The sequence below is a fragment of the Ambystoma mexicanum genome, chromosome 8, assembly GCF_040938575.1.
Source record: "Ambystoma mexicanum isolate Mex_15411 chromosome 8, UKY_AmexF1_1, whole genome shotgun sequence".
Classification (NCBI taxonomy): Eukaryota; Metazoa; Chordata; class Amphibia; order Caudata; family Ambystomatidae; genus Ambystoma; species Ambystoma mexicanum.
Genome location: NC_090929.1, coordinates 559,714,144 through 559,742,053, shown reverse-complemented (window position 1 = coordinate 559,742,053; position 27,910 = coordinate 559,714,144). Strand labels below are relative to the sequence as shown.

Genomic DNA, 27,910 nt, shown 5'->3' with positions numbered 1-27,910 from the left:
TTAGAGAGTAAAAGAATTAGATCAGGCAATCTAGCGCAATCCAGAATCACTTCATGGACGCTGGCATTACAAGGTTTTCCCGTAGAAGTGAGATATGGACAAAATAAAAAGAGCCCAATTGCTCAAGGGTTAGCTGACTTACATGACTGTGCAGCTGAACAAATACCAAATGAAATGGAAGTGGAAACTAGTTTACAGGAATTTGAACAATCACCACACAAAGCTTTTGATGAAAAAACATGCAAGGATTTGCCAACTGTATATGTGGATGGTTGTGCTTTTCACATTGAAAATGACAGTAATAAACAGTTAGTGGCAGGAATAGGAAATGTCTGGTTGAAATGTGAAGGCGTTCCCAGTATAGGGATGAGGATTGGAGATAGGAGCAGTCAGGTGGCGGAATTGGCAGCCATCTATAAAGCAATTGCTACTGCAGTTGATAAAAAGTTCAGTGAAATTGTCCTGGTGACTGATTCTGACTATGCACGGAATAGCTTTGTGGAGTATTTGCCTGGTTGGAAAGCAAGAGGCATGGTTACATACAACAAAAAGCCACTTAAACATGGAAAAATGATACAAGCCATAGACAAATTGGTGTCAGAAAATAATTTAACAATATACTGGAGAAAAATTCGTGGGCATTTAAAAACACCAGGAGAGGATAAGGAGGGAAATGATAAGGCAGACCATCTGGCTAAGATTGGGGCTGTGATGGGAGAATTGCTACATATTGATTATTTAATGGGTGAAATACAAATTGATGCAGTGACACGTTCTAAAGCACCAAAGGAGATAGATCAACCGGTGGTGCAGTGGAGCCATGACACGCCAGACCAAGATTTGATTGAGGCACAAAAGAATGATCAAATTTTGGGAATCTATTATAATCATTTGATAGATCCTGAACAAAATCCTTTAACAGAAAAAGATTGTATGGGAAAAGAAGAGTTGAGGGTATTATTAAAGAACAAAACACGAATTAGATTACAGGATGGACTCATGATTAGAGAGTCCATAACAGGGCAAATACAGTGGGTAGTACCCCTTTCATTCAGAGGACTAATGCTACACCATGCACATGATGCCATAACTGCAGGCCATAGAGGTTCACAAAAAACATTAGAAATACTAAAAGATTATGCTTACTGGCCACATATGTCCCGAGATGTGGAATTATATACTAGAGGATGTCTAGTATGCGCCCAATTTAAACCTGCTTCACCAATGCATAGAGCACCATTGATGAAAAGAGGCCTAACTCTCCCATGGTCAGATTTGCAAATAGACTATGTAGGTCCTTTAAAAAGGTCGAGCAGGGGACACCGTTATATTTTGAGTGTGGTATGTTTGATGTCGAAGTGGATTGAGTGCATTCCTGCACCAGATTGTAGTGCGCAAACAGCAGCCACATTGCTGGTGAACCATGTGTTCTCAAGGTTTGGGTTGCCACAAAGAATTGAGTCAGACAGAGGAAGTCATTTCACAAGTACTCTAATGAGTAAGGTATGGCAAATACTAGGTGTGAAAAGGAAACTACATATCGCATATCGGGCGGCGTCCTCAGGTACAGTTGAAAGAAGCAATAGGTCTGTTGTGGATATTTTAAAGAAATTTGTGGCAGAAGCAGGTTCCAGCTGGGATTTGCGTTTACCATTGGTTTTGATGGCAATCAGGTCGACTCCTGCCAAAGCAACAGGTGTTAGCCCCCATGAGGTCTTAACAGGTAGGAAAATGGTGTTACCACAACACCTACTATACAGAACACATGAGCAAACCCTTGTGAGTGCATCCACAGTTCATGAATATATTGATGAACTGAGGAGACATTTGCAACATGCATTTGCTTTTGTGCAGAGAAATCTGGAAAGAGCTGCTGACAGTGCAAAGTCATATTATGATAAAAAGACATCAGTAAAGGAATACAGTGTAGGGGATCAGGTGTACAAGTTTCATTTTGGAAAAAGTAAACAGAAAAATTCTAAATTTCTAGCGGCCTGGCAGGGGCCATTTCGAATTATAGATAAGGTCTCTCCTGTAGTGTATAAAATTTTGAAAAATGAAGGTGAAACAGCAATAGAGCAGTTTGTCCATGTAAATCAAATCAAACCATGCCATCCCAGACATGAGATCAGGCGGCTTGAGCATGTAGAAACAGATAAAATCCCTTGAACACAAAAAGAGAAAATAAATGGGTACAATCAGGAGGCAGTGACAAAGAAGTTAAAAAGTTGATTGTTATGATGGCACATAAACACTGTAATATATGTAAAAATATATAATATAAATAAATAAATAAATAAATAAATAAATGCACATATAATGGAAGCTCATGGATGGTGTGCAGAGAGAAAGTGTGTTAAATATTGAACATCTGCTTGTTTTCTTTTAACTTGTGTTTAATTTCAGAAAAAAAAATATATATATTTTTACCAAGCATGTTTTATTTTTGGCAAAAGGATGAAGTTAGTATTATGCTATGTACTTAATTTGTTTATTTTCTATTTTGATTTAGACAATTAACATTATTTGGTCGGAGGTTCCGGGATCAGAGGCCATGGGAGACGATGGAGTCCTGGAGTCCCCTGGATGAAGACCAAAAGATGCCTGCCTCCAGGTGGAGGTGGAGATAAAATAACCGGAATGCCAAAAGAGATGACTGCTGTGGATTCAAGATTGCCAAGATGAAAGAATACTCGAATGAACCGAATAACATCGCTGGTCGGGACATACCAAAAGAGACAAAACAAAAGTTCCGGCATATGAAGTTCCACGTATTTATTATTTTAATTATTTATTTTAATTTGTTATATTAATTATTTGTTTTAGTTAGTTGTTTTATTTCGTTGTTTTTAATTGACTTGGGAAATTTAAACTTAAAGTAATGCCATGTCCACTGAGAAGGCAAATGTGGAACATTTTATGAACTGATGGACTCAGATGAAATGTTGATTGCAAATTTTTCATTGATGCACATGAATATTCATTTTGTTGGATTGCTATATTGTAAAAAAAAAAAAAAAAAAAAGAGAACAAGTTGTTTTTAGGAATTGGCTTGGATTATAGCCAAGTTCTAAAAACAAAAGGAGGGTATATGTAAGGATATTTGGCATGTTACAGCACAGAGTACAACACTACTGCACAAGTAGCACATTTTTTTGCAGCACCACCACAAGGGTGCGGTACATTGCTATATGGGTTACCAGATTAACAAGGAAAGACAGGCTATTCAGTCAAAAACGATTTTAACATATAAGATGCAAATCTATTTTTACAGTTAAAAGCACACGTGCTCATTTAAAAATGCACACTATTTTTCACCTGAAATGCATATGGTGCGAGAGACACATTTGAAAATTAACAGCTAACCTATTAACCATTAACCTGACTAATAAAACCTTATTTAACATAACCCACTAATAAAATGTGTTCTCCACTGCAGAATTAGGCATACTCTGAAAACCATTTAAATGTGTGTGCAGATTTTTTTTTCTTCTCTTCTCTGCCTGATTCTCCGTGTTTTTGTGCACAGTAACTGCAGGAAGAAGGAAGTCAGATTTGCAACAATTGCAAATGTATAAGCGAAGCTATTGTTGAGAGTAGGAGGATGAAAGATGATGGATTTCATTGGGACACGTCATACAGAGGGCTGAGATGAAAGTTTTAGTGGGCAGTAACGGGGAAAAAGACAGCAGACATTTTTTCTGCACTACTGGGGAGAAGAAGCTGGCTGTGGGGCTCCTGACTGAATGCAGATTCCTGTGTCCTACTGCAGTCAAGATTTGGCCGAGCTGGGAGGAAGCCCTTTTCCTGGTTGGAGGCATTCCTATCTGCAAAAGCTGAGAATTCCAGGCAATGACCCCGGTTTGAGAAGGCAAGCGTTCCTTTTTGCTGGAGTTAATCCAAGGGAGCCACATTCACAAAGAGAACAGCCAAAGAGAACAACTAAAAAGATAAGGTAATGAGAAGTGTGGGAGCTGAGTGTGTACGGTAATATGCAGTCAGTGTAGGATTCCTGTGCGTGTCTTAATCAAGTGCTAATGTTGCAATTTGAGTTCTGTTCTCCGCCACTCTCTTTGCAGTGTGTCACAGACAATGCTTTGACTGTACCATTTTGTTTCTGTAAAGAATGAGATCGTGTTTAAATACAACTTTTATAATACAGAAAAATATTTGAAAACAGACGGGTGATGTTTATTGTTTACCATTACAATGCTGATGATGTGGGGAGATTTTTAAACAGTGCAATGGTCATTTTAAGACAGATGTGTGCATGTCAGATTCAGTATGAACAGTTGTGAGTGATTGTAGCATAGCTCGTTGGAGGTACATGAGCCAAAGGGAAGAGAGACTCTCAGAACATAGCTCCCTACCGTATATAAGGTAGTGGAAATTACCACAAGATTACCATATATAGCTCTCTGCCGTAAATAAGTCAGTGAGTTCGCCCATGGTGGCACACCAACACTATCACTGGAAAATGTGGTATTCCTAGAATGCAGGTCTGAGGTCTCTCTAGTGATCACACGAAAAATCTTAGCAAAGATAAGGGATTCTGGACATTGGGGCCACAAATAAAACAAGGGAATTATGCTCACCAAAATACCACCAACCACGTATACCAAATATGCAGGTCTGGGTGCTGAAATAATGCATGTCCATTGTATTATTGTTGCACATGGCCAAATCTGAATACAAAGAGTGATTATTGCTAAGTTATTTTTCGGCGGTAATAAAATACCGTCAGGCCCCAAATCTCCACAAAATACCCTACAGGCAAAACCTTTAAAGTTGGGAACACGGTATTGTGTATTGTTTTACAACTTCTATGTCCTCTTTAACGCACAGCAATTGAATTGCAAGTTTTCCACCAATGAATGCAAGCACAACATCCTCATTTCTCTTGCAGACCCCCTTATTTGCATTCACTGATGCATGGAATGAGGCACACGTGTGAAAGCCATATCATGAATGTTAACTAGGATGTGCCTTAGTGCTGTATTGCACACAACCGCTTTATCTGATTAGTACAACAGGACAACGTTCTGGCCTAGTGGCAGGACACCACTCTGCAAACCTGTTTGTTTAATGAATCACTGTATAAGGCTTATTGCATGCTCATGTTTACACAATTGAATGAAGAAGCATAGCTTTCTCCTAAAGCTTGCACGTGTTACATGAACCAAAGCCCAACATTGGGTCTTATAACCATGTACAGCAATATTAAGACTGCAATTTACACAGCACATTTCCTTACCAGAAGAAAATAAAAACTCTGTTACAGTGTGCAGACAAGACTTCCCAACAATACGGTGAACATAGGCAACTCTGGAATCTAGAACGTGTGCACCAGTATGTTGTACTCTGGCATATCATAGATGTCAACTCTTCACTGTCATTAAAGGAACACCGTTTCAATAAATATATTCCTGTGTAGATTCTTGCTCAGTTCAGTTCATTAGCAAAAACATTACATTTTCTTATAAAATTGCTTACCAATTTTTTAAGACAAGTGTTGTTATCAGAGCAGCGATGACCATAATGAGTGAAACGGTGATGGTTATTATCTGATGTACTGCCAAACCTGTCAAAACACAATACAAAAAATCGATTAATGAAACACTATTTCCCAGGGAAGCACAAGGTTAATGACAGGAGTTGTGCATGACAACTTTTGCAACAAAAAAAAGAACCAGTGCACATGTTATGTTCAGAGGATAATGGACCTGCCACAATTATACAAGCAATGAAACACACTTCTAAACAAAGTGACTTTACACACATACAGATGCACACACATACCTGAACATACACACACACACATGACGTTGTGTCCTGTGCTCATGCACCTTCGTCCATATACACAAATAGTGTTAACAATTGTATTGCCAGTAAAGCTGGACTTTTGGACACAATAATGGACATGATAGCTGAGGGGCATATGAAATTCTGTGGGAGTTTGAATGAAGTTATGAATACCAGGGTGCATTGCAAATTAAGCATATAATCTTGCATTACCAGATGTTTTGTCTACATTTTTGCCAGAGAGCCTGTGTGATACCATTAATCCAAGTTGGCAGTTGCTACAATTCATCAATCAGAATTTGATCTATTACTCCTTTCAGAGTGATTTCATCAAATATTTTCTAAGGACCTTTTTTGTTCACCATAAAAACTGAATAAATAAGTTCCTTAAAATAATTTGATATCTCTTATTGTTTAGAAGTTTCTGTTCCCAGTTTGTTTTTCATGATTTCTAACATTTTTTTTCATACTCTTTTGTTAAAGGTTCTGTTAATTGGCAAGAAAATTAGAACATAATTTAAGGGCAGTTGAAGCATGAAATTTGATTCTATCTTCCAGTAAATCACTTTTTTCAAAATGTCGATACCCCCAGTTACCAAAAGTCATTTAAAAGTAGAACTTCCACTATCAGCCAAAAAAAGAAAACAGTTAATGGATGTTTCCTTGTGTATCTTATGACAACAAAGAAATAAAATCCCCCCTGGTTAATTCAAAATTTTATGAAAGGTTTTAGAGTATATCAAGAAGAGAGTATTAGGTGGAACAATAACACATACTTGCACATAAGTCTATGATTAGGCAACTTAACACCTGAAGAATTGAAAAGTGTAAAAAAACATCATGGAATTCGGAATCCTACAAGCAATGTACTCAAAATGCAAACATGGATCGAGGGAAACAATTGCATGGAGATGAGTTATGTGTGTCAAATCTGTCTATCTCCAGCCATGAAGAAGAGGAAGAAGTAGAACAAATCTACTCCTCAAGATCAAAAATAACTAGTTACGACAGAAATGCATGTTTCTTTTGCAGTAAAGTAGAAAACATAAGAAAACAATTGTATTTGATAGCAGCTGATTCAGCAGGAATTTGTTTTAAGAGAGCAGTAGAATTATCTAACAATGACATGAAGATTCCTCTTAGTGATTTTACAGATACTGGAGACCCTCACACAAGGGAAATTGCGTATAACAAGCTATGTTGGTACACACACATGTAGTGAATGTCTTACAACGGAAGCGTACAACAAGCGGAAAGATACACCCGAACACACTGTTTTACAGAGCAACAAATGTTGAACTTGTATTTTCAATCAGTGATTTTCTCCTTGAAGGAAATGTAACAACTAGGGGGGCATTGAATAGCATTACAGGAACATTGAATCTAACCATTTTTCAGTAGAAGGACAGATGAAAAAAAGAAAACAAATGAAATGTTTCATAGAAGAGCTTGAATGTATTGCCATTATTTGTATTAAACCCAAAAGGGTAAATTAACCACCAGTCAAACTGAAAGTAACAGCAGATGTTGCACTGTTGCATGCAGAAGACAAATTGGAGGCTAGTGAGAAAAATATGGGAACCCATCTTGAAGCAACTACGATTTTACAGAGAGCTATACTAACTTGCGTGTAATGGAAATTTACTGGACGTCTTGAAGAAGTAAATTTGGCAGAAGGTGTTTCAAAGGAAGATTTTCATATAAGTTCTGCTGTCAAGAACAGATGGATATAAAAAGTTAACAGAAAAGTGGGATGCCACTGTAATAAACAGGGCTCATAAATTGTCAGATATGTTTATATATGAAAGGATAGCACCATGACAATCTTCCTACGTGAGCACTTGTCCCACATGGCATACCCACCAAATGCCCTTGCAAGTGTCTGTTGGGCTCACAATGCACACAGTTACCGACAGAAAATTCATTATTCAATTTCTGCATAGTATGGGAGCTTCTGTAGATTACGCTAGAGTCCTTCAGTTTAACAGAGCAACAGAGGTAATACAATGCATGGATGAGTGTGGAGGATCTTACATTCCTTCAGAGTTTCTCAGAAGCAGAGTTGTCTATTGTGCTGCTGACAAACATTGACTTTTTCGAGGATAGTCCATATGGTAAAGGAACTTTTCACGGTACACTGATTGTGGCCTTTCAAGAGAAGGAGGAGTCAGATGTCCGAGGAGTCAAATGTCCTAAACCCAATTGAAATATCAGGACCATAATCACTTTGATCACTGCAGAAGTTTCCTCAGTCCCTGTCTGAGTTCATGTCTTGCAACATTCCCAAATGGTGCAGACCACAGACTCCTGTAAGCAGCCAAATCACTGAATTTACAGAGACGAATATGGTTATTTTATAATCCAACAGGCTTGAGGACCTACTTTGTCTTCCCCTTCAGTGATTATCAAGAATGTTTTGATGAAGAGTTGCTGGATAAACATTGTAATCTCACTGAAGAAACCGAGTCTGATGATATGAGACAGAGACAGCACCACTCACAACATTTCTGACTTTGTCAGCTTGCAATTCCATTATAACAGATCCTCCAACTAAGGAAACTGGAGTCTGTGTACTCCCACTCATAGATGCCAGCCCGACAAGTACAGAAACACAGCTCATATTCATGAAGATGGAGAACATAACATATGTTTTCACCCCAGAATCAAAAATAGGGTACAGGGTGGTTGACAGATTGTGTTTGGCGGCTCCACCAATTTGATATATATATTTTCAAAGGGAATGATTCCTTTCAGTTGGTTTAGAGAGTAGCTTGACAAAGGGAAGACCTACAACCAAGGCCTTACTATGAAATGTCAAGACAGTCTCCCTTATTGTGAGTGCATCTCACAGACATAAAAAGACAATTTTCAGTATTTATTCTCCAAGATTTTTGTATTTGCTCATTAAATAGATGTTACTTAGTTATATAGTAATTTCAGTATGTTAGTATAAGGGTGACTTGTTATCCTCACAAATCTGCCTAATGTGCAAACATTATGCCAAAAAGGCAGATTGCATATATTACACTGCTTGCTTATTATAAGCATGCAAATTAAAATTCTCTGTAAGTGCTCTCATTAAACTATTAGATAGCAGTCTCCAAGGTTACAAGAAAGGAGCGGCAAACAAGTTAAATAAATCATTAGTCATATGACAAAATAAATAGTAACCAAACCAATCCAAATTTATCAGGTAGAAAATGAAAGAAATATAATAAAAAGAAAACAAAAGATAAAGACTAAATCAAAACATATGTTAGCATACTCTGATTACAACACAGAATTCCCAAAAAGACATGTAGCTATGGGCCTCATTACGAGTTTGGCGGTAGCCATGGAGATATTAGCTCCATGGCTGCCACCAAACCGGGCCCATTTACCTGTTACCTGCAATGAGGAATAACCGGATATTCCAACATTGGAGGACCCGGTAATTCCTCCTTGCAGGTACCATTCCCCATTCCCATTTGAGCCGCCATAGGGCTCACTGGGAATGGGGATGGAGGTAACAACGTGCAGATTACAACTGGCCCATTGCTACCTCCTTCTTCCCCTCGCGGGACCAGGAAAGCACACCTGGTTTTACCAGGCGTCTGATCCGGGTCCCGCAATGGGAACCTCATAATAGTGCGGGGTGGGTTTAACGGCGCCGGCACCATTACCGGCGCCGTTAAACCCATTCCACACTAGTTGTAATGAGGCCCTATAAGTTAAAAGTAGGACAATGTCAACAGGTCTCAGCAACGCACAAAATGGAGGTCCTATTTTCAGACCACAATATTTAAATAAATACCACGTGACATTAGTGAGCAAGGGAGGTTTCCATAACTTTCACCCACAATATGTACAAATCGTTTCGGTTAAATCAGTGTGTGTGTGATTAGGTAAATCATATATTTTGAGATTCTATATGGTCTAGTAATTGTTCTATTCTCGCTGGACAGTAGGTTGACCAATATTTTTTCAGAGCGGTACATAGTGATTCTGACTACCATTTGTATTTGAGCTGAGTTCAGTGCATTACCTTCTACTTGGTCTCCAGTTTCAAGTAGTTGCTACTGCCTCTCCTATTGAATGACCTATTGATAATATACAATACAGTCACTTAGTGTGCTGTTACTTTAACGTGCTATCTTAATCAGTGAGTTAAGTTCTACTCCTTATTGGTCCAAAAAATTGTTCATTTATCTATCTCTGTTGCTTTATCAAATTGGGTGTGTTCCAAGTGTGTCTTAGTTAATTCACGGCTCCATATTGGTAGCAACAATTTTGCTATATAAAGACATGTTTGGTTTTGTGTTAGTTCAATGAAAGTTAATGAAAATCATGTGATTGATTTCAAGGGATTATACTATCCACATGAATGTGTACATTCACTCAGTGCGCATAGGTGATGTTAGTTGTTATTTATAAGTTAGTTAGTTATACCAAATTGTTTTAATGTTTTAGTTTTTTTTATTTTTGTAAACATATTTTTATTGGCATTTATCAGAATACAAAATGTAACATTTTCTCCCTCAACCATCCCTACCACACACCTGGCAACAGCAACTTGTTCAAGTCGTGTTTGTGGTTAGTTATACTTGGTCCGCTATTGTTAGCACAACATTTCGTTAACACACAGTCTCACAAAAATAGCGCTCTCAGTGTTGCATCCTTAATTCTCCCAGGTGAAGCATCAGTAGTCATTTGCTATGCATAGACGGTCTGTAACCCCCAGCACAGTATCACTTTGAGTACATCTGTAAACCGTATATAGTTACCATCATTGCAAACTATATTGTCATCCAAAATTCATCTATTACTTGTGGCAAGGTCCACATGTGCTCACAAAACAATGTTCACTTTAGGACTTGCACATTGCTTGAGTTTATGTTCCCAAAACAACTTCATATCACATAAAGTAATCCACAGTTATGCTGCAGTTATTTATTGTATTTATAGGCGTAAAAGGCAGTTTCCCATTGTAAACTAAATTCTATGCACATACCTTGCTGCTATGTGTTCAGTTCCCCTCCCAAGTCTTCCTTCTGTTCCTAGTCGTCTTACCCATAGTTCATTTATCTTAATGTCAGAGAGAACCGTGCATGTAGCTTGCAATAGCGTGATGCATAAAGTCAAGTTATTCTAGTGTTGCCAATGAAAGGACCTACTCTTGGGAGTTGAAACCAGCCTCCATTTGGAATGATTGGCCCCATCATAAGTAATAGGCCAGGCCACGTACAGTCAAGTGATTGTAGTGTTGCTAATGAAAAAAAGGTTCCACTCTTGGATGTGGAAAGCGGGCTCTATTTTGGAATGTTTGACCCCCCATCATAATTAATAGTCCAGTTCACATACTCGTAAGGCCATGATATATTTGCATTGCCGTTGTTGTGAACCTCTCATGCTCACTAATCACACACACTGATTTAACCAGAACAATATTTACATATTGTGGTTGAAAGTTATAGAAAGTTATAGAAACCTCCCTTGCTCACTATTGTCACGTGGTAATTCGGCCAGAACAAATTTACATATTGTAGTCTGAAAATAGCACCTCTATTTAGTGCTTTGATGAGACCTGCTGGCGTTAACCTCCTTTTAACTTATGTTATGTGTCTTTTCATGAATTATGTGTTGTAATCAGAGTATGCTAACATATGTTTTGATTTTGTCTTTATCTTTTGTTTGTCTTTTTATTATTTTTCTTTTATTTTCTACCTGATTAATTTGGATTGCTTTGGTTATTTTTGTATATGACTACTGATTTTCTTAACTTGTTTGATTTTCCTCTCTTGTGACCTAGGAGACTGCTATCCAGTAGATTAATGAGAACAGTTACAGATTGTTTCAATTCTCATGTTCATAATAAGCAAACAGTGTAATATATGCAATCTGCCATGAGAAAGCCCAGTGGGCAAACACTTTTGGCCATATAGTTGGCACGTTAGATAGATTTGTGAGGATAACAAGTCACTGTTCTACTAACACACCAACATTACTATTTAACTAAGTAAATCTATTTAAAGAGCTTGTAGAGCAAATACTGCAAATTGTGTCTGTGAGATGCTCTCAGAATAAATTGTAACATTGGATCTTGGCCTTTACAAGTCTGTTTTAAAATTAGCAACAGCTAAAAAGGGCTTATCAATGAACTGGCTGCTTAAACCAGGTGAGCTACATATAATAATGGTGATGCTTCAAGATATTGGGTCTTCCCTGGATGGTACATGTTTTGAGGCCACCTTAACTGTACTTTATGATTAAAATGTTGTGTTGAAGATTCAATCAGGGAAGTGCGTAAGGAGAGCAGTTCAAGCACACACATCACTAAGGCATGCACTTTTCAAATGCAGAATTGATGAATTCTACAAAGAGCATGTTGAAATCAAGGAAAGTATGGAATCTGAGCTTAAGAAGTTACTTAAAGGTTTACAAGTGGATGATTCACAAGAAACAAAATCAGTACATAATTACTTTTTGACAGTTCTGACAAATGTAAATGTGATGTCCAAAATGGAAGCATTTCAGGCTAAAGAATCTCATGAAAAATCAACATTCATAGTTGCTCTTTAGTATATTCATTTGGTGGACACAATGGGCCTCATCACGAGTTGGGCGGTAACGCCGGAGCTAATAGCCCTACCGCCAACGGCCCTGGTGCTATTAGCGCCGGATCACGGGTTTGGCGGAAGGGTTATTGCCCATTCCCCATTGGGCCCTATTCGGGAATTCCTCATTCCCCATTGGGCCCAATGGGGAAAATTCGCGCTATTACTGCCGGCAGATTTCCCGCCGGTGGTAATCGCACCAAAAATCGGCAAATTTGCCATGGAATTCCCCCCAGTTCAGAGCTGCGGGGGAATCCGCCAAAGCCATGATCTGGTGGAACCTTAAATGCGGCGGTAATAGCGCTACCGCCGCATTTAAGGGTTACCGCCAGACTCGTGATGAGGCCCAATGTTTTAATTTATCTGATCCGTCCAAACTGCAAACTGGGATTTACTTCTTGCATCACTTGAAGAGTTTGTCTATTACATTTTCACCCTCGATTTGATAAGCTATGCAAATATGATAGCACAGTATTTATCAGTTTAAAACAACTTGAAAGCAAACATCCAGATCTGTGGAGTGAGTTTTAGAAAGACAAAATTACCCTTTTATGCTTTAGGTTACGATGACGCTTTGGAACATCATAAAAGAGCAATGAAACACATGGTGGTGTGGTTAACAAAAAATACTAAAAATAAACAGGCTCTATCACTATTCTTTTTAGCCTTTCCTGAGCTGTCAAGGCTGTCTACAGAAGCAACAATTATTGTAGGAATTACATAGTACAAACAGTCAAAACATCACCACCTATCAACAGCAACACACCAGAAGGAAGATGTTCAACAGATATCAAACTCGAACATGACATTGACTAATCTTGGGAATTATGATGGAAAGGAACTCAACATCTCGACAAAGCCAGTTTTTGAAGGACACATCAAGAATGACAGAAAATGGTTGCCAATTGGACTAATGCTTTAAAGAAGATCAGATTAAATCAGACAGGTGCAACCTGTGGGCACCTATGAAAAAAGAGAACCTTCAGCTGAATAAAAGTGCATTCAAAGTTGTTAAGATAAAAATAGCAGACACCATAGTGCAGTTGAAGGCAGATTGTTTGTTGTTCACATTTTTGCTGATGGCTTCATGAAGTAGAACTGACACTGATCAACAGGAATGCTTGAGTAATTACAGATTCTCTGCAGTACCTATTTCAATGTTCAACTTAGATGGTACAATGGTTTTAGCTGCAAACAAAAGCAAGCAGATGAAGATAATGGAAAAGGAACAACATACAGAGTTTCTAACAACATGACAGAAGTCTCTATTAGGTACTGAGGACAAATGATATGCACCAGAGCAAACACATTCAGCAGCTGTCTTTGACGGAATGGGAGACATGTAAACACTACAGAAACTGTGGTATGTGAAGACTTGCCACGTTCTTGCAATTGAATTCAACAAGAAAATAGAACCTTTCTGCTCAAGTATGATGAAACATATTTAATATGTTATGCCTACCTAGAAAATTCATTCAAGAACTCCATGCAAATGAAGATAGCAGGAAAAGCAACACTTGTTGAGTAACAAAATCCTGGATTCTACAAATATTGAACAATTTTCCATAAGAACCCTCCTATTGCATTCTAAAACAAAAACAGAGTTTACAGCTTACCTCTCAAATAAAGCAACTCTGCATGCACAAAGGATAACAAGAAGCCTGGCAGCCAGTCATCAGATGGAAATGATTTTGGAGACACAAACATTCTTCTTCACTCCCTTTATTTATCAAGTTATCATGCCAATACCCTCAACATGTTTTCAGCTGATACTGATGTTTCCCTTTTATTGTGGTGGTCACTGTTTCTCCCATCTAATAGCATGTTTGTCACAGGAATTGGAACTAAAAGATGATTTATAGAACTCAAACATCTGTGCTCCTGCTTAGGTTCTACAAACGTGCAGGCATTTCTAGGTCTTCATGCTCTTTCAGAGTGTGATGTTAACGGGTGCTTTAAGAAGAAAAGACAACTATCTTTCTGGAAGGTTTTCAAGTCTTCAGAAAAACAAAAACTTTGAAGCTTTTGGAAGACTTAGATGTCTAGAAGAATTTGAGAGGGAAGATGAATGATTGGTAGAGCAATTCATGTGTCTAGTTTACTATTCAAGAACAAAGATTTCGGACATTGATCAACTGGGTTTGCTGATGTTGATGTTCACAAAAAAAGAGATGCAAAGTGAAAATCCAACACCAACAAGATCCTCAGTAATCCCATACAATTGAAGGACTCATTACCAGGGGATGGAGTGGCAATGTGCTGATCAACACCCACATCACCCAAATCCATCAACATTTGGGTGGGAGAAGGCAGACCATCAATATTCTCCTACTATGTGTTTGCTTCCATATGCACCACACGCAATCATACAGCTGGTACGGTGTGCATGGGTCAAAGGACGGTGTGCTGTGTACTGCAAATGTTGAGTTAAGTCACTAAGGTGCATATAACTGTGTAAGTGTGGTGGCAACAAAGAGCTCTGTGGTACCAACAATTTTGTAGATGATTAAAATGAAATATGGGACTCAGAAGATGACCTGTAAAACCTTCATTTCTCTCTTCAAATGTAAATAGCTATTGTAGTTTTAATAAATAGTATATCTCAACGAGAAAGTTGCAAATCACTTCATACGTTCTGATTTAGTGAGCGTACAGTTGAGGGTTTGCAATGAAGTAGCAATTATTTACGAGGCTAAATCTCAGAAATAGGAAACGATATAAAACAATTCCTTATATAAACTTTTCTATTCCTTTGATCACGTTTAACAAAAAATCTACTTAGCAAATTATTTATAGAACAACCCTAAAAGCAGTTACAGCTCAAAAACAAAATTAGTATCCATAATCTTGGATTAATGACCTCACACAGGCCCTCTGCCACGAATTCAGGCAAAACACCTGGTAGTACATAATTGTATGCTTCATTATCAATGCATCCAAAGTAGGCATATGTTCCCTTCATTCAAAATCCCACTCTAGGTTATTGTAACAGATGTCCCTCAACTATGATTTACAAATGCTTTTTTCAATGGGAAAATATCACTGAAAGATGCTTTGTCGAAAGCACAATCAGGTTTACAGAATGAACAAACATTATTTGAATAATCTCAATTTTAAAGCATTGTGTACCATTATTTTCCCATGCATTTTGCCACCGAAATAGGAAGGAATCCAGGATACCCTTAAAATGTACTTTGGCCTCTAAACCCTGCATCTAATGACTGTGACATTAATTACAAGCAAATACGTAACTGCAGTTGATTTTGGCATGCTGTTTCCTAATTTTACACTACAGTGATTTACATGGACAATTTAATTTTATATGTATAGAGGACATTTCATTTAGGCGATAGCTGTGTATGCAATACATTAAACAATTAATTTAGTTGTATTTACTTCTTAAGTGCTTGGCTTTGACACATTCGGTTAATCATGACAAAGTATAATGCTGTTCAATTTAGCATAAATTCCTGCCAAACACTTTTTGCAATGACGTATCCACAGATAGAACTATTGTAAGTTCTTTGCATACTCTACCTGTAACCCAAAGATGAACCCTTTATCTGCTTGAAAGAGATATCAATGAGCCAAAATCCACTATATGACAGAGCAGCAAGGCGAGTGGGAACAACTTTACACCATTCCAGACATTTGAATTAAGGATCAATTAAAGAAATTGTACTGTAGGAACTGTAACTGAACAAAACACAATTCATGACAGTTTACGAGCTTGACAAAACTCAGTATTACCGGGACATACTGCATGGCAATATCAATAAGGTCATGCATGGTCTTCTTTAGGTATGGGTGATTATATCTTGTCAGCATATCACAGTGAAGAGACTTCCAGAGCCAAATTAAAGAAATGTAGCATTGGTGCATAATGCATTAAAAGTGCATGCTTTTTGCACAAGGGCAAATTTTGCGCAGTGCTTATACTATGAAAAATTGCACTTGTCACAGCGGCAGCGAATAATGATTTAGAAAAGTAGAAGGCTGAACGATATTTGGATGTCTCATTCGCACTGTTGGAGGATAGCATTAAATTGATATGTAATCCTGCTTTCTTTTAATAGAGTCCCATAGTTGGTCATTTGGTGGCCATTGTCTCGACAGTAAAACTTTGCAATCAACAAAACCCATCAAACTTGCCATTTGTTGTTCTGCCATGTTTAGTCATTTTCTCCTGCCACCTCTTCATAGATATCACCATTTCTGCTCCTACATTCTAACACTTACACAATTCTTTGTCTAGTTCTCTGTTTGTGCTGCAGCAGCTCCACCCACTTATGACTCTTATACATGTCCCTGAAACTGCAATTGGTCCTGCCTTTCGGGTCACCAATCCAATGAACTGGTGGAAATGTTACCAACATGACTTACCCCCACAACTGCCCTTTCCCCTATGTTAGAACTTCTCCCCACAATCACATACAATATGATAAAAACTATAAAAATGCATTAACGAAACCCATGTAAGATTGTCAAAATAAAACTTGGTTAGGCACATTGAAGATTTAAGCAGTACTACCAACACTAGCCAAAACTTTCACCAGACCTTCCTATCCACGTCATGCCCCGAGAAGGGGGAGGCCTCCAATTAAAAAAAAAAAATCAACAGGAAAAAGAGCAATGATCATTTTTGTGAGGAAGACCGGCATCTGGACAGATGATCCTGGTAAGACAAAGGAGGGGGTGGACTGTGATCAAATACAAAGCACCCAATCCATTCCTTCAGCCACTCCTACTCTACAGGGAGGACATCCAAACTAACTCACAGCTGATGCTCCTCATCATAAAGGTCTACTGGATCCCAGAGGCGATCTCCACAGATGAATTCATCAACTCAGTGTTGACAACCCTTCATGAGGCTTACATGTTATGTGTGTATTTGAAGCTCTCCTGTGGTAACCCCCAGAAAAATGTCATCAGGTGAGGGTTGGGGGCCATGTCAAAGGCCGAGTGCAGAGCCAAGCAATGGCTGGAAATTATGCAGATGAGAGATTTACAAGTGCTAAATGGTTAAACAGAGAGGGACATCTCTGGTACACCAACCTGGTCAAAAGAAAGATTACTAGACTACATCGTTGTCTCAGACATGTTCATAAGCCAGGTGAAGTCCTTTAAAATTCAAAAGAACCCAAACAGCGACTATGCACTGGTCAAAATGACATGCAACCTGGGGACAAAGCGCAAGTATGACGTCTGGCAAGGCACAGTTGAAGTGACACACGCAGGAATCGTCTGCACGTGAGCACGGAGGATGCACTGCATTTTGTGAATAGCTTTAATGAAAAGTTAAAACACACACCTCTCGACACCAACCACACTGCACTACTGATGGAATTTAGCGCGAGAGAGACATGCGACAGGAAACCTGACTTCCTCCCAAGACATAGGGCCTCATTTCGAGGTGGGCGCAAAGGGATACCGGGCACCGTTAAGGACATTGATGCCGGTAATCCCTTTGCGCCCTATTCTGAGGTCCCTTAGCGGGTCCCGCTATGGGTGCCTGGTTTTACTAGGCGCCCTTAGCGGGGGCCGCTAAGGGACCAGAGAGCTAATAACGGTATCTCAAATTGCGGTACCGTTATTAGCTACTTCCCCATTCCCATTGAGCATTATGGGGGCTGAAATGGGAAAGTGGAGTGTTTTTTTTCAATGGAGATTTACCGGTCCCTCCAAGGTCGGAATGGACCGGTAAGTCCACATTGAACCAGGGCGGACTCGGTACCAGTATGGGAGGTAGTCATGGCGCAAATAGCACCATGATTACCTCCATACTCGGAATGAGGCCCATAGATTCGACCAGAAGTTTGCTAACAAAAAGAAAAAACTGAGAACAGATCTTCAGTCCATCACCCAGAAAAACAAGGAATCAAGCACTGTACTTATCAAGAAAAGAAGGCAACAGTGTACGAACTGGCTCATTTCCTACAAGGCACAATTCTTTCAGCATGACTCAGAAGCCATGCTGAAGGCAATATCGCAGCAGGACTCTAGACAAACCGTGCACATAATTGGTGTTTGCACATTTTCCCAGGCAGCACTTCTTACTAATGGAGTGCTGGAAGAGGACTGGTTGGAGATCTATGGACATTTATTTGGCAAAGATGAAGATTACGAAAAACCAAACTCCACAAAGAAGGTAGGCCCTTGGACTGTTCCATTTGGCTGATGAAACATTGAACACCTGATAAAAAAGGCAAACTCGAGGGGGGCTTCGGGCCCAGATGGCTTCACTTACAATATATTCAAATGAGCCCCCAAAGTTAGGCTTCCTTTTAGCGAGACTTTATTCAGGCAAATGCATGAGGCAGCTGTGATACTAGACACGTGGAGGATGGCAGTAATTGATTGAATATTCAAGATGGGAGACATGGCTGACACCTCGAACTTCTGTGGATTGCCCTTTTTGAGATTTTGGGCAAACTCTATGCCTCCTTAATTTTAATCCACTATGAAAGTGGATAGATTCAGCAAACACATTTTTTTTAGAGGAGTAGGGCCAGACTTGAACCTCTTTATCCTGAACCTACTAAAATGGAGGGCATACAACAAATGAAACAAAGTGTACCTTGCATTCATCGATCTGAGGAAGGCATTTGACAGTGAAAACAGAGGGCTGCTATGGGCCAATCTGAAACTCTGGTGCTGTTGTTTCCAGACCGGCATTTTACAGGACTGCCTGCTGGAGCCGCTGTACCCGACGGGTCTGACCATGCCGGGCACAGTGGCCATGATAAGCAGACTGGTCACGGAAGCACCGGCACCATTAGCAATGGTGGCGGTGCTTCTTTGTCCCCACTCCCATAGACTCCTACGGGACTCTATGGGGACTTATATTTTCCCAGCGCCTGACTTTCCAGGCCTCCAGAGTTGTAATCTCCAAGTGGCACCGGGAAAGTCAGGTGCTGGTAAATATTTACAGGTCCACTGGACCAGTAATGAGGCCCATTGTATGCCTCAACCAAAGTCTGCATCAGACTGACCACACAAGGGGAGCTCACAGAGGCCATTTGCACTTACAAGGGTTTGAAATAGGGATGTCCGCTGGCCCCAACCCTCTTCAACTTATTCTTGAACGATTTTGCTGGCTCATTTAAAACATCAAGATCATTCCCTGTGAAGAACGGAGGACAAGACCTAGGATGGATGCTCTATGCGGACGACTGGGTCCTGATAAACCAAACCCTGATAGGGTTACAGCGCAGATTGAATGCTCTACAGGTCTACATGACAGCTAATGGGTTGAAAATCAATTCTGCAAAATCAAACATCTTGGTGATGGAGGCAGAAAGGAGTGTCAGAAAATCTTTCAGGTGGCACCTGAACTCGGATGTCCTGGAGTTAAATACATACTCTACTTATCCGGGTGCATGCCTAAACTCTAGCATCTGTGACGCCCCACGAGAATTGGACCTAAACATAAGGGTAAAAAATCTCACAACTCAGGCAAGAGTGATAAACTGAAAATATGGGAATTTTGGGGGGTCTCCAGGGTTGCTGGTGTGACCCCCGAGATCTCCCTTGCTACCCCTGTAGTCTCCCTTACTACCGTTAAAAAAAAGAAAAAACACATTTTTTTCTTTTTTAAATGTAAGCTCCTGTGCTGGCCAGCGCCATGTGGTTCTTTGTTTCTGGAGTAGCTGGCTTTCCTGCTCAGGACTCTTAGAAATCAGGGCATTCCACAAGTTTAACATTTTGGGCAATGACTGTAAATAAGAAAGACTAGGAATAACACATAATTTGTCTTTCTGAAATTCTATACAATAATTCCAAATGTAAAGATTTTTTTCAGGCACACTTCACGCGGTGAGTCACTGATTTAGTCTGTTCTTAAACATCTCAACTCAGCCTTTCATCCTTCTGGGGTAGATAAATGAGCACCAACACAGATTGGGTGATATTGTATGTATATTCCTTCTATATAATCTGCTTAGGCACAACTGCTATATAATAACACATCATTATCATTTGGCCTTGGACATTTGCTTGCATTCACAGTAGTTTGGTAATATGGGTCTTTACACACTGATATTATGTTTACATATGGTGATCCATTCTTGTATGAAATGTATATCACATTATAGTTCTATTGTAACCAAATTTATGTCATAGTGTACTTAGGAACAATGCTATCGGATGCCACTTCCTGTTTTGTCAAGGGGTGAAAGGTTGTGTTTCATCACTTCCCGTGATGCAACTTCAGGCTGTGGTCAAATTACATCACTTGGTGATGTCATCTAAGGTCAAAGGTCATGTAATGTCACTTCCAATACCCCTGGCATTTTGGTGAAATGACTTCCCTGCATTGCTAGTTTTTTACAACTGAAAGGTGGCCCCCGTTTTGACTCCTGGAGCCCAGAATTGTGTGTGCTCATCAGCAAAGGCGTGGTACTTGTATGAGGGATCTTTTTGGAGAACAATTTTGTGGATCCAGAGTGGTATACCAACCTCGGTGATAAGATTTGAGCTGTGACTCCTATCACTGTTGGCTAGTGTCACATGGAATGGAGAACGCTCAGACTTTTCACGAAATGCACATTGCCAGTAGCTCCCAGGCCATATGAAATCCTAAAATAAGAACTAGCAAAGAACAGTGGGAAGCTCTTGAGCTTCTGGAATCTGAGATGCCTTTCAATTTTGGACCAGATAGGAACGGACCAAGAGACTCTTACACTCAACCCGGAGAAGGCAAGAAAAAAGCTCTGGGAAGAGGATTGGATGTCAACGTTGGACTCAAACAAGCATCAACTTCTTGAAGGCTTGCGCGACAAAGTGAAGGGATACAACCATCACCCCAAATATTTGTCTGAGGTGCCTTGTCCCAAACTTAGGCATGGCTGCATGAGATTCAGGTTCAATTTATATCCAAAGAAACAGATCTTGAAGGTCTACAATCAAGTGTAGAGCAACACAAATTGCAGTTTTTGCGAGGGAGAAGGTGTGGTGGAATCACTAAAACTTGTAACACTTCTTTGTCCAAATCTAAAGTCTGTCACAGCACGACATCTAGGTCGATTTATAGCACTGATAAAAACCTATTCCGTGGAGGATTGGTGGTTAACCATGATGTTGGGTGAAAACTGCTCACTGACGTTTGCACTAGTTATATATTTAAACATAGTATTTTACTGACAGAAACCAGGGAGGGAGATCCAAGGATCTTTACAAACTCCAATCACGCACATTGAGTGGATATGTTGTGGTTTTGACGCTTCACCCTTGTTTCCTTTCGATTAATGATGAGAATTGTTGGTTGAAATATTGAGGTTATAAACCAAATGATAATAATAAAAACAAAATTAAAAAACTGAGCACAAAATTAGTTATTACAAATTGACGTGTGAACAGCCTTACTAGTTTCCACAAAAAAAGTTATTAAATACATTTCAAACACATTAGGCATTTAAAAGATTAAACATGGGATCCCCCAAAATAGCCTGAACCTTATCAGAACGCATACAAAAATATCAGCAACTGGCCTCCCAAAAATGGAGAAAGAGGTGGAGAAGGGCACATAACAATTATGCTACGTAGCAAAAAGGCCCAATTACAATTTTCAAAAAGCTACAATTGTTTTGTTTTTCTTGTCTCTAAGGCCTTTTCCACTATTGGTTTGCTCTTGGTGCAGTAAGTAACGAATACGGCAGTGTCATCTTAGATTGATGATGAGCTGAGTGTTTATGTCACTAGCTTCCTAAATTAGCTTCCTACCAAAAAGAATGGCATATGCAAGTGCCAATGACATTGCTTAATGAATGAGCAGGTTATGCATATTATTGCTCTTAACCTTTGTAAGTCGAGCACACCTTTGGCCTAGTGTTCAAGATACGGTGGCAGGACTTGCCTGCTCTTACAGGAAGCACTTTTGCTTTGATTCAAATAAAATACGAGTGCCCGCCAAAGGGCCAGAAAGGTGACTAGAAAATGCGTAAAAAGCTTTTCCTACATCTCTTAAATACATTTGAAAAGTCAGATATGTCAGGCGTGAATAGCTCAGCCAGGCCTTTCTCTTTTGCAGGACTACAGATCCCAGAATGAAAAGCGAAAACAAGACTAAATACGTTTGGCATACCTTGCATGACTAAACTATGGAACCACGTGTTTCCCAAAACGCTTCTAAGTAGCGAAAAAAAAATCTACACCCTTTTACAGTCTTAATTTCATGTTTAAATAATTTTTCTGGTACATAGACTAATAGTCTAATCTGTATAAGATTGCCTGATCTTGTTTTACCTAGTTCAATACACATCCATATAGGTTAACTATCTGTTGTTGGGAATTATGTCTCTGCTTAATGTAACAGTTTTCAATTTTGAAGGTCACTGCCCGTTCTGATGTCACTGTGACTTTAATGCCTTGTTCTGCTCAGTAAAGTGTGCCTAAGGAGGTGGAAAACGCGGTCATGGGGATGATACTGAGGAGTGGCCGATCAGGTCAACGTGCTTTATGAAACTGATACTGAGAAATAATATATTTAGTAGTATACAGGGCTGGCAGAAGATGTGCACAGGCCCATTAAAAAAAAAAAAAGGCTGTTGTGGGCTCTCTACACTACAGAGCGGAAAAAACTGCCTGCTAAATTAACAGAAAGAAATGCACTGATCTCGTAGATTGTATCATATTCCAATGTAAAAGGGCAGCAGAGAATGATAAAGATGTCTTTGAGAGCACTTTTAGTTGGTCTATTTTTGTTGGGGAATACAAATCCAATCACATAATCAGTACAATGCACAGTATGGCAAGAATTAACTCACTGCAACACAGGGACGTCATTTCACCAAAATGCCAGGGGTAGCGGAAGTGACATCACACGACCCTTGATCCCCCCTGATGACATCACAGTAAGTGATGTCATTTGACCCCACCCCGAAGTGATATCGCGGGAAGCAATGGAACGCGACCTTTCACCCGTTCACAAAACAGGAAGTGGCAATGCATAGCATTGTACACTATATAAAATAAGGTTACGATATCACTATAATGTGATGTAAATTTCATACAAGTATGTATCGCCATATGTATCGTTAAGATCAGTGTGTATAGGCCCATATTGCCAAATTACTGTGAATGCAAGCAGGCGCCCATGACCAAATGATAATTGTGTTATTATTTAGCACTTACGCTTAAGCGCTTTATATATTAAAAAAAAATACTCCCAATATCACCCAACCTGTGTTAGTACTCATTTATCGACCTCAGAAGGATGAAAGGCTGAGTTGAGTCATTTAAGAACAGACTAACTCAGTGATTCACATCCTAAAGTGTGCCTGAAATAAACCTTTAATGAGTCTAGCAAACATAGTATAGAATTATAGAAAGACACATTATTTAGAATTCCTATTCTTTCTTATTTAGGGTCAGTGCTGCAAGTGTTAGACTTGTGGCACTCCTGTTCTTATTTTCCTTCTTTTTTTAAGGGGCCTAAACAAGAAAGCCACACACTCCAGAAGTAAAGAGCCACATGGTGCTGGTCACAGCCCAGGAGCTTGAATTAGCAAAAAGAAAAAAAAAACTTTTTGGGTTTTTAGTTTTTAGTTTTTCAGAGGTCGCAAGGGAAACCACAGAGGTGGCAATGGAGACCTCAGAGGTCGCAGTTGCGACCTCTGGCGACCCCTAAATGACGTCCCTGCTGCAACACAAGTAAAATATTTTGTTTGGGGAGGTCACTGAGGAGCACAGATAATACTAGAGATTATATTTCAGTGGTTTCATCATTGAATTTGCATAACATGAGCCGCTACCTTGTACATCCTTAATCTCCAAACATGTTCCTGCTAAAAAGTGTTAAAAGCTGCACAACCATGTTTGTGACAATTGAACACCTTCTATATAGCTCTGTCTTTAAACTGCAAATCCATATTAACAGTGACACAACGTTTAATTTTTGAGGATTGATGCTTCCTTAAGAAATATGTAGATGTTATCAGTCCCACTTTGTGGCTTTGCTCTGTGGCAAGATTCACGATAGAACAATGGCGGGATGGAGAGAGTGGCTGCAGAGGGAAGGTGTATTGGCCTCTGCACTGCAGAAGAGAGAAAGCCAGCCACTGGGAGCAGCTAGAAACTCAAATACACACGTACGAAAAGCTATTCAGCCTTCCCCTCAAGGTGTGCGGCATCCTTTCAATTGGAAGAGATGAAACGCCCTGCTGCCAGGAGTCTAGGATCCGTGTGGACAGCTCTGGTGAGAAATATTCCATCCTTTGTGTATGTATAATGCGCAGACAGACGATCCCTGACAGTTGCACAATACGACTTCAGGTTCATCCTTGACAAGTTCAATTCGCCAATATACTGACTGACGAAGGGCCAGGGTAATAACAACATAACATGATTGTTGGATAGGGCAACGCCCTGGCCGAGGACACACAATAGCCGTATATATAGTTTATCTATTGCGTACATCAAGGCGATGGAAAGGTCACACGTCAAGGTAGCGCTCGCATGATACTCACTGTCTCATAATACAAAGTTACAGAGGATAGATTGCTTTGGCGTGCTCTCTATCTGTCGGTTCTCTGCCTGTGCGTCTATTAATCTCACCCTCCTGCGTCATTACATCCGGAATCTGCTTGACATTTGAACTCCCTCTGTCTAGATCCCGAAAGCGACGGAACATGCAAAAGAGTGACAGTTACGTTAGTGCAGAAATAGAAGGAATTTCATTTCTCTGTACTCGGTGTTCTTACTGCAAATCAACGGGTGCCCCAATTGTCAATAGAAGCAAGGCATGCAGAATGTGAAGGATGCACGTGAGCGAGATAGTGGTTCTCTACTCCTGGGAATTCTTCAGAGTAGCATTCCAAGCCCTGATTTTTTTTTAGTGGGCACCTGCCATTAGTGATGGCTACCAACCAAAGGCAAACAAAGTCTTGACTCTGCCAACAAAGCAGCAGTCTGACCCACATGTCCTCTCTGTAATACAAGCAACGCCCGAGATATGTTAAAGAACGCAGGTGCTGGGAGTGCTGTGGTGTTTGGGAGACACTGCATGTTGGCTCTGATAATTGGATGGACGTTTGCTATTTTCATTGTCTGCTGCTACGTGCTGGAAAAACGCATTGCCCCAGTCGTTTTTTTTTACGCTGTCCATTACTGCTCCAGCTCTGGGGAGGAAGTTCTTTCTACAAAAACCTCTGTTGGCGCGGAGCATGGGAAGTGTTGTGGTGTTTGGGTGTGCGAGGGGGAGAGTGGAAAGCTACGGCTTTTGGCCTATCGAGTTTGCGTTTTAGGACAGGTGGGCTGTGGCGGGTTTTCTTCTTTTTTCCTCGCTCCCACATCCTCGCCCCCGCTCGCAGGCATATTGTGACGCGCGATGGGCAGACAGAATATAAAATCCAACTAAGCAACAGCTGGATGGATATGAAGTGGGTGAGACAGAGTAAATATGATTGGCATCCGGCAAGCGAGCACGCATTCCAGTACGGAGCCATGGTGTGATAAGAGGTTTGCTGTGTACAAAGAAGGGCGCAAAAGACATGTGTTTGAATAAAATGAGCTTGGCCACACAATCTAAAATGACTCCATTTTTATCAATTGTGCCCCCACCATTATCCCCAAAACACCAAAAGGCTGTTTTTACTGCAAACATAAATGGCCTTCCGCCTTTGACGGATACAGTGATGGAACACGTTACCAATCCTGATTTGTCACACTTCTTCCTAAATAGACAATAATGGCTCATCATTGAACCACTGCTCTCGGCTAAAGAGGAACTCATTGGGCAAACCAACTGCTCATAATGAAAATATAATGGGATCAAATGTGTCACCCAGTCCAAATCTAGCGGCCCTAACATCTAGCTCTGATAAATCCTTCAAGGGAGACATCTCAGGGAAAAAAGATTCTGTAGAATTATGAAAGTATTCTCTTCTAATAACTTGGCTTTACGATTGAGAGTGGATGCCCTATTTTCACTATGCACTAACATGGCACACGACCAGCATGCCACGAAGGAAACATGGCACACTACCAGCATGCCACAAAAGAGAATGTTGCCAGGGTGGTTGATGTCATCCTGGCTAATAATATTTCAGTACTTTGGAATGTAGCTCAGGAATGCACAACACCCAACCTTTCTGTTCCTCAGGAAGGGGAAATGGTTCTCTTAGTAAAGCCCATATTGCAAGAGAGTTTGGCTCTGACAGAGCCAGAATAGAAGAGGATACCCTTGAAGAGCTGTGTAATGAAATATGTTTATTGAATAGTTCTCCTGAGAAAAATAACAAATGTAGCAAACAGCGGGTGCTAAAAAGAACAGTCACTTCTCTCCAACGTGATCAATTCCCATGCAAAGTGATGGCAAATGGTAAACCTCGGCTCGTTACCATATATGTAAATCTAAGGGGTGCCCTCCAGTTGCCTTCTCAAAGAATATGAGGGATGGTACACAGAGGAAAGTGGAACTGAGGTGCCCACTGGACAAATGGGTACACCCTCAAAAAGAGCCTTGTCCAAGAAAATCAGTGGCCTTATCTGGTGAAATTAGTGATCTTAAACAAGTACAGAATAGGGATCCAGCGTAAAGGAACAATCAGAAGGTGGGATCCTGCAAAATGTTATTTTTGATATTGGAGGGACTAGACAGAGGGTTCCAATAGATAACAATTTGAGGTTACCCCCATTGAAGTTGGGCCCTCTGGTTAGGCTGGAAGAGCTCCATCTGACAATCCATAGCTCCTTTTTGAATAGGACTAAATTGTTGAATATTTGAAGAATATCACTGGTCTTGCCTCTATTAAAAACAGTGGCGTTTTCTGTGTTAATTTACCAAAGTGGGACAGTGCCTCCAATTGGTTTATTATAAAGTTGATATCCCCGGCTATATACTCATTATTGTACATGTGCTCTAATGCCCTAAATGACATGGATTTGAAACTTACAGTACACGTTGGTGTCAGTGAGGCAGGGGTATGTATTACTACTCTGGGACATAAAGTGTGTTTATACAGACCCAACGAGTCCTACGGCGAACAAATGAGTGATGGGAGAACATTTGAAAGTTATTGATTGACATTTTTGCACAATCAAGCGATAAATATGACATGTTGGAACACAAGGGGTCATAGGACACTCCTGTCTTATCCTAAGGGTTTAAAGGTCATTGATCAGAGTGATGTATTCTTATTACAAGAAACCTGGTTGGTTAAGGATTTATTCATCAATGGTTATACTGTTTTATCGAGGCATGCATTTGGTGGGAGACAAGGCTGCCCTTCTGGCGGGCTTAGCATTGGTGCATGCACCCATATGAACCTGACCCCCTTCATGTCTGAGATTACCTCTACCTCAGTGGTCGCACCAACAATTTGACTACCATTGCCTAATCTTTTTATACTAATTGCAAAATGTTATTCTGCATCAGCCACAGAAGTGTATAAAGATGATATTAAGGTTTTGGAAAGAATTCTGAATTGCTGGTTAAACAAGTTCCCTGCTGGGAGGGTAATAGTTGCAGGTGACATAAATGCCCCCCATTGATTAGCCAATGTGATTATCACAACGAG

General features: G+C 40.0%; 1 protein-coding gene across 4 annotated transcripts in view; it reads right to left on the bottom strand.

Moving 5' to 3' along the window:
• Positions 1-27,910, bottom strand: part of AJAP1 (adherens junctions associated protein 1) — a 992,092-nt gene that overhangs the window by 256,121 nt on the left and 708,061 nt on the right. For all 4 annotated transcript variants that reach the window (XM_069610264.1, XM_069610263.1, XM_069610266.1 and 1 more), the window contains exon 3: positions 5,494-5,581. In XM_069610264.1, coding sequence (XP_069466365.1) covers positions 5,494-5,581 — 88 coding nt within the window. The remainder of the gene's footprint in view (positions 1-5,493; positions 5,582-27,910) is intronic.